General features: G+C 47.6%; 1 protein-coding gene across 1 annotated transcript in view; it reads right to left on the bottom strand.

Moving 5' to 3' along the window:
* Positions 1-7,603, bottom strand: part of FGF23 (fibroblast growth factor 23) — an 8,601-nt gene that overhangs the window by 693 nt on the left and 305 nt on the right. The window contains exons 2-3 of the mRNA XM_010845206.1: positions 3,419-3,432; positions 1,371-1,474 (exon numbers count right to left, since the gene is read on the bottom strand). Of these exons, the coding sequence (XP_010843508.1) occupies positions 1,371-1,474; positions 3,419-3,432 (118 nt within the window). The remainder of the gene's footprint in view (positions 1-1,370; positions 1,475-3,418; positions 3,433-7,603) is intronic.

Here is a 7,603-nt window from a genome sequence, read left to right as displayed (position 1 = left end):
CTGTGGCTGCCTGGAGCCACGCTGGACAAAACTAGCTTTCTGGAGGGAGGCCGACTTCCATGCAGCCTCGTCCTGCCCTGTCACTGCCCTTTAAACCCTTTTTGGGCTCAGCGACGACTTGGGTTAGCCTTTTCACCTGGACAAAGGTGGGGTGAGGTTTGTGGGGCCCCGCATAAGTGAGAGTGCTCCCAGCTGAGACAGAACATGGGAATTCAGGACATGAACTTCATCACCAGATGACCTAGGCAAGCCCTCACTCAGCCACTAATTGGGGCTGGGTTTTGCCCAGTGACTGCTGGGACCTTTGCAGAGTATGCCATTTAATCCTCAAAGTCCAGGAAAGAAAGTGTTAGGCACTGAGTCGTGTCTGACTCTTTGTGACACCGTGGACTGTAGCCCGCCAGTCTCCTTTGTGCGAGGAATTCTCCAGGCAAGAATACTGGAGTGGGTTGCCATTTCCTTCTTCAGGGGATCTTCCCCACCCAGGGTTTGAACCCAGGTCTCCTGCACTGTAGGCAGATTCTTTACCGACTGAGCTACCAGGGAAGCCCCAGAGTCCAGGAAGTCAGTATTTTAAAGATGAGGACTCTCTATATGCCTGTATGTGGTCAACAGGTATTTTCATATCTATTTATCTATATTTGTTCAACAGATATTTATCTGCTCTGGGTCAGATTCTATGGTGGGTGCTGGGACACAGCAAGCAAAACATAAAGTAATTGCTGTCTTGGAATTTCTGGTGGGAGGAGCTCCGGGGCTCTGCCTTCCTGCTCCTGTTCTAAGGCATGATGTTTGGAACGGCAGTGCTGCCTTGTAGGTCGGAAAAGCCCTTGCTCTCCAGCTCAGAGCAGCTGTCACAGCTGGGACAGAGAGAATTCCTTACAGACCTTGAATTGGGGGAAGCCCACAGGGCATATGATCCACATCCCCACCCTTGACTTCTTCCAGGTCAGGAAACTGAAATTGACAGATAATAGAGGACTTGCCCAAGGACACAGACATCTAGGAACAACATCATGAGATGCCAGTGGCTCCTCACCCTTTCTTTCTAACGGACTTTACAATATGAACGGATGTGACGTGAGGACCTGGGCTGCAGACAAGGTGCTGTGCCAGGTACAAAAATGGGGACAAAGGGGGGCAGGTCAGATTAGAAGCTGAGAGCCCAGGAACCATGAGCTGGACTTACTGGGTTCAGACCCCAGTTGTATAAACCAGAGCATCTGATACTTAGATGGGTAAAAGTCCTCAGTGAAAAGATCACCAAGATACACTGCAGGTGGAAATCTTTAAGCTATAAGGTTCTATGTTTTGCCAGAGCTGTGAGATAAGTATTTGCAAATAATAACCCAGCACAGAAAGAAACTCACGGATCCAAAAATGTTGCCTGTGAAGTCCATGCAGAGGTACCGCCTGCTCATCACACCTGTTATCACCACGAAGCCGGCATCCTCCGACCTGATCATCAGGGCGCCTGTGGAGAAAACCATTCAGGTCCAAACCTGGCTTCACATGTGGTCCCCACCTCCAAGAAGCCTGCCTTGATTGATCTGAAGGGGCAGGGTGAGGACTTCACAGAACTCTCCTCACAGTTGTCCTTGTTCAGCCTCTTCTGACTCCCACTTCCCCACGCCCCTCCCCTCCGCCTTGCCTCCTGTTTCTCCCCTGCCTGTAGGGAGCACCCCAAGCTCCCAGCATTCTTCTACCCGTGCCAACACGTTTCTTTCTCCCTGGACTCTGTTGTCCCCTTTGTTTGGCTCATACTTTTATTGTTTGACAGTATGGATCTTAGTTCCCCGTCCAGGGATCGAACCTGTGTCCCCCCTTCCCCCACACATTGGAAGTGCAGAATCTTAACCGTTGGACCACCAGGGAAGTCCTTGGCTCGTACTGCTTAATGTTTGCCATGGTGGTCACATTCTCCCAAGCTTTTGTGATTTTGAAATCTATGCCCAGATGTCTTTCAGGAATCCAGATTGTACGTGGAGCCTGATCCTCCACCGAGATAGCTGTGTGGAGCCAGCGAGGTGGCAGTCAGCACCCTTTCTGTGTGAATCTTCTCCTCTCCTTTCTGTGTATCCAGGTCACTCATGCTCCAAGGCCAGGCTCATATGTCACCATTTTATGGAGACTTTTCTAATCTCCCTCATCTGCATGGACTGTTCTTTCTTCTCAGCCCCTCCAAACAATGCCTCACCCCATCAGAGCATGTACCTCATCACCTGTGTTAATAAGTTTATGCCTCTCTAGGGTGGAGAAACAGGTGGTTTAGCTTTCCGTGTTGAATGGATGCAGGGAATTACTTCTTGCTTCTTCATCACTATTCTTTTTCCTTTTCTCACTTGCTGGTGCCCCTCTCCCCCAGGGGTAGCCTCTCTCAAAACCTAGCCCTGGGGCTTCCCTGGTGATCCAGTGGTTGGGAATCCACCTGCCAATGCAGGGGACACGGTTTCGATCCCTGGTTCAGGAGATTCCACATGCTGTGGGGCAGCTAAGCCTGGGCACCACAACCACCGAAGCCCACACGCTCTAGAGCCCGTATTCCTCAGCAAGAGATGCCACTGCGATGAGAAGCCCTTGCACTGCAATGAAGAGCAGCCCCCACTCGCCGCAACTAGAGAAAGTCACGCTCGGCAGTGAAGACCCAGCACAGCCAGAAATAACAAATGAATAAGCCCCTAGCCCTGGACAAAAGCCTGACAGCCATTCACACTACTTACACCCTGAGTAAGTGACAGCAGCTCTAAGTGTGACCCCCCACTCCCTTGCCCACCCCCGTGGAGACTTGCAGTTTTAAGAAGTACCAGTGACTAGTTAAATAAAGTCTAAAGTTTCTGTTTTGTAGCAAGGGTACAAGTAGACCATAAAAGGTGTGATGCGAGTGATAATTGAGCAAGACTTCCTCCCCAAATGCTGTTTAACTTCCTGACATTTTCTACTAGGATCATTTGTTTAAGTCTCAGGGTCTCTTCCCTTAGCCGACCAGAGAATTGTTCCCCACATGTCTCATTTGGCCTCAGAGTCCCCAGGGAGGTAGTTCAGGCAGGGGTCTTCTAGAAAGGTAGCCTGGAGAGCTGTGAACACCGGGCCTGTGTGCCCAGTAAGTGGTGTCACCTCCTGGGTGAGTTACACCCCAGATATACCCCATGTGGGCTCCATGCAGAGCCCTCCAAGGACAGCTACAGGCAGTGCTCAGACCCTAGGTGAGCTCAGAGCAGTCAGAATGATGACAGGCAGAGGCCGTGAGGCTGAGAGCGAGCCCAGAAAGAAGCCCAAGTGGAGCGGTCATTGGTTTCCAAGTGTGGCTAAGGATTGGCCTTGACAGAAGCTTCTGGATGTGGGGTGGGTTATGGGAGGTACAGAGGATATGAAATTCTCCATAGTAGCGTCTGTTGGGGTGTCTCAGATCTACAGCTACTGTTGAGGGAAGACCTGAAACATAAAGAACAAGAAGCTGTTTCTAGCCTGATGATTTTTTAGTCTAGCTGAAAAAAAAATTACACTTCATAACTGTTTTTGAGAGGTTGTACTCTGAGTACTTGATATATTTTAAATTCTCAAAACAGCTGCTATGGGACTTGCCTACTGGTCCAGTGGTTAAGACCCTAAGTTTCCATTGCAGGGGGGCTCAGGTTCAATTCCTGCTTGGAGAACTTAGATCCCACATGCCTTGGGCACTAAAACTAAAGAAATAAAAAAGAATTTTTTAAAACCCCAGCTGCTATGTTGTTAATGTCACCACTATTAATATTGGAAATAGCAACCTCCCAACTTAAATGATGAGGAACCTATGGCAATATTCAAACTCCGATCCATGACCCTGACATCCTCTGCCCACGGCCCAGGAGCTCATCTCCAACTGAGGTCACAACAAGCCTCAGAAGACACAATCAGGGGCCAAAATCCAGGCCATGGCTATGAGGCTTCCAGGTCGTGGTGCCCTGGAGGGGGTCAGGGGAGAGGTTCTGAGCCAGCAGCCCGGAACCCAGACACTAAGATTCTGTTCCCCGTTACGCCTCTTCCTAATGTTGTAGCCTCAGCAAGTCATCGCTCTCGTCTCACAGCTGTGCTGCCTGCTCCCCTGGGCTGCAGCAGGATCAAAAGGGATGATGCTATAAAAGTGCCTTGAAAATGTTTAGCAGATGGAAGGCTCCATGGAGGGTGGCTGGCCTGCCCTTGACAACAGGCCATCACGTGGGCCGTCACCGGCAGATGCCTGCATCCCTCTGGGTGGTGTGTGTGGTGTCCAGGGCCACTGCGGACAGAAGGCAGCCTGCAGAGGGACAGGGAGCTGCTGCTGTGAGGGTGCGCAGGCTTGAACCAAATCCACGGGAGCCGATGCAGAAGTTTAGCAAAGGCAAGAGCTGCTTTCCTTCCCTGGTGCAGGGGCCCAAGGCAGGTCTGCACAGACCCATGGGCAGAATTTGGCAGAAAGAAAGCATCAACCAACCCCTGGCTGCTGGGGCCACATCTGTTGGAGCCCGGCAGGTGTGAAGGACATTTCCTTTCATGATGCCGTGTCTGTGTACCTGACCCCAGAAGAAGCGTGGGATGCGGTCCAGGTGTGCTTTAGGTCACTTACCATATGTGACCACAAGCCAGATACCTGTGTTCCTGAATCTCTTTTCTCATTTGGAGCACAATCATTTACCCCATTTGGTCGACTTTGGGATGTAAGGAGATAATATTTTTATCCACTATAAACACACTTTCTAAATACCAGTGATTGTTACTATGACCATTTGCCTCAACCTCTGCTGTAAAAGTAGAAAATTTTCTGCCCTATTCTCGTCTCATGGCCAGTAAGTGATAAATAAGATGATGGGTGTAATCAGCTTTGTGTTGTGTGTTAGTTGCTCAGTCATGTCCGACTCTTTGCAACCCCATGGGGTGTAGACCGCCGGGCTCCTCTGTCCATGAGATTCTCCAGGCAAGAATACAGGAGTGGGTTGCCATTTCCTTCTCCAAAACAGCTTTGGGGTCCCCAAAAGAAAGAAATTATTTTGAAAGATTAAAAAGCCCAAGGATGGTTCAGCTTCATGTAAAGAAAGTGACACTGGGGAAGGTGAAGGAAGTAAAAAGTTTAGGATCTAGAGAGAAATATTAACTGGGAGTAATAAGCATCTCGTTGCTACTCTTGCCACAAAGTGGGGCTCACGGAATTCAAAAGGGTGATCTTGTTTATAGTAGGGAGGAGATACAGGCTTCATAGGGGTTCCCTATTCACAGCTGTGAGTCCTGAGGTTCTAGCATCTTGTAGCAGATAATTTAATAATGATCAACAAACCAAAGATGGGCTGAACACTCAATGATTCATCAAAATCCCTCACTTATAAAAGTTAAAAAAAAAGAATTTAGTAAAGCACATTAATCAAGTGAACTGCATTTTACTGGAAATAATTAGGAGGGAAAATACACCCCACATCTTTCCATCAGTGTAAAACCATCGTTGGTTTTACAAAAATTCCAGCATTGCTTGGTGTTCACTGGGGAGGTCATTACAAATTCTTCCTCGGCTTGGTACTTAGCTGTGCTACCTCGTTACATGTATCGGTGTTTCTTCTTTCCTTTTTGGGTAACTTTTTATCTTAGCCTACCTCTCTCTCTCTCTCTCTATTTCTTTATCTATATGTATGTAATGCTCTATATGTATGTAATCTATATGTATGTAATGTAATGTAATGTGATAACTGATCTGGATAATATAAAAGTTTATACAAACTAGGAGAAGTGTCTCCCTCCCACCCCTGACTCTGTCCCTTCCCCAGGTTTCTTAATTGCCAGAGACACAGGCTTATCTAGGACCTATATATGACTAAAGCACATTTCTGTAAAAAAAAAAAAAGATCTGAAATCAGTTCATTTCACTTTGCTTCCTCTCACTGATTTTAATTCATTCCAACTAGCGCTCTGTGCCTTTTGGGGGCCTGAGGTCAGTGGCTACAAGAGGGAAAGCTCTCTGATTCATTCTGCAAACTCAGTAGGCTAAGCCCCGCTCCCTTCTGGCACCACTCACAGCCCTCCCCCCATCCCCACCAGGATGCATCTTTGGGGGCTTCCTTTCATCAAAGGAAGATAAGTTTTAGAAGCAGTCTTTAATTGTCTGCAGCCCTTTCCATCTAGGGGAATCACAGTAATTCCCCTACTATCCTGCATCGAAAATCATCTCTCATCTTGAAGGGAGGACGACCCTCAATGAGAGGTGCAAAACCATGTTTCCTAATAGTCTCTTCACAGCGGGAAGACATGAAGGGTTAGAAGCCTGGAGGTGCTTGAAGGGCTGGGTCTTCTTTTGAAGTCACCTTAGCTTTGGGGAATGTCGGACACATTGCAGATGCTGCTAAGTATCCATTGAATAAAACACGCGCTCCGTTGGTGGCAACAACTGTATCCCGATTTAGTTCAGATTTTTGCCATGTGGCTCAAACTTGGCTCCCAAGATGTTGACGCCTGAATCCTACCATATTCCCCTGAGTTCTGGAAACCGTTTGGTATTTGGGGAGACCTTCTTCCTATCTCCCGTCACCATCTGCTGAGAACTTGAGATCTGAACTCTCGGCTTTGCATGTTCATCTGTCTTGCTACCACGTTTAAGGCCCTTTGATTCTTAGCAGAATGAGTGTCTTGCATACAGCAAGCCCATTGCAAAATTACTGAATCATTCCGTGCAGCAATAAAGGGCAAGTCATTCCTACAATACACTTTTTAAAATTAAACAGAGATTGTGATTACTCTTTCACTCCTCTGATTGAATTTTGAATCAGTTGGCATTTTTCTGTATCCTTAGAGTAATTTTTACTAATTTTCATAAAAGAGAAGACCATGTTTTTTTAAACATCCATCCTCTTCCCACCCCATTTTCCCTTCTGAGGACATCGGAAGCACAGCTAGTTGGCTGACTATTGTAGACTGTGGTCCAATTTTCCACAAACCTGATCTTTAAAAACATTCTGATTGTCTTATGTTTTCAGTGAGTTTCCAAGCAGCTCAATTTGCTACTAGGTAGACCTTTCAGCTCCACAGAGAAGACTCACTGGCTCATAGCAGCCTGGGTACCACTGAAGCCCTCAGTAAGGTTGTTGGATAGATGAGTGGATGGATGGGTGTGTGGATTCACTGGGTCAGACTCATCAAGACAGTGAATGCTGTCTAGTCTAGTCTTTGATGCATTTTTCCTGAGAACTTTTACAAGGCCAGAATACTAGAAGCCCGGAGTTGGAAAGAGCCCCTGGATTCATCTATCCCAAGCCTTGGTCTGGTACAAGAATCCTCTTTACAACCTCCAAGGCTAACCCAGTCCAACGTTCATGAGCATAACTCAGTGTCTACTGACTGGTCTGGCTTCTCTTCCTCCCAGCCTCCTTGTCTATCATTTGTACATTTTTATGACTCTTTGGACAGGGCAAAGGGGAAGAGGTTGCTCTTTGTGGGAAGACAGATTTTAGTTAAGATGGAAATTATTCTGTTGGGAGAAACCAATAAACACTAACTGAGGAGGTGACAGAATATTCTCCCGAGGTCTAAACACACACACACACACACACACGCACGCACACACGCACACACACACGCACACACGCACACACACACGCACACACTGGAA

The sequence above is a fragment of the Bison bison genome, unplaced genomic scaffold (genome assembly GCF_000754665.1).
Source record: "Bison bison bison isolate TAMUID 2011002044 unplaced genomic scaffold, Bison_UMD1.0 scf7180017864213, whole genome shotgun sequence".
In the NCBI taxonomy this organism is placed as follows: domain Eukaryota; kingdom Metazoa; phylum Chordata; class Mammalia; order Artiodactyla; family Bovidae; genus Bison; species Bison bison.
This window is presented reverse-complemented; position numbering and strand designations above follow the sequence as displayed.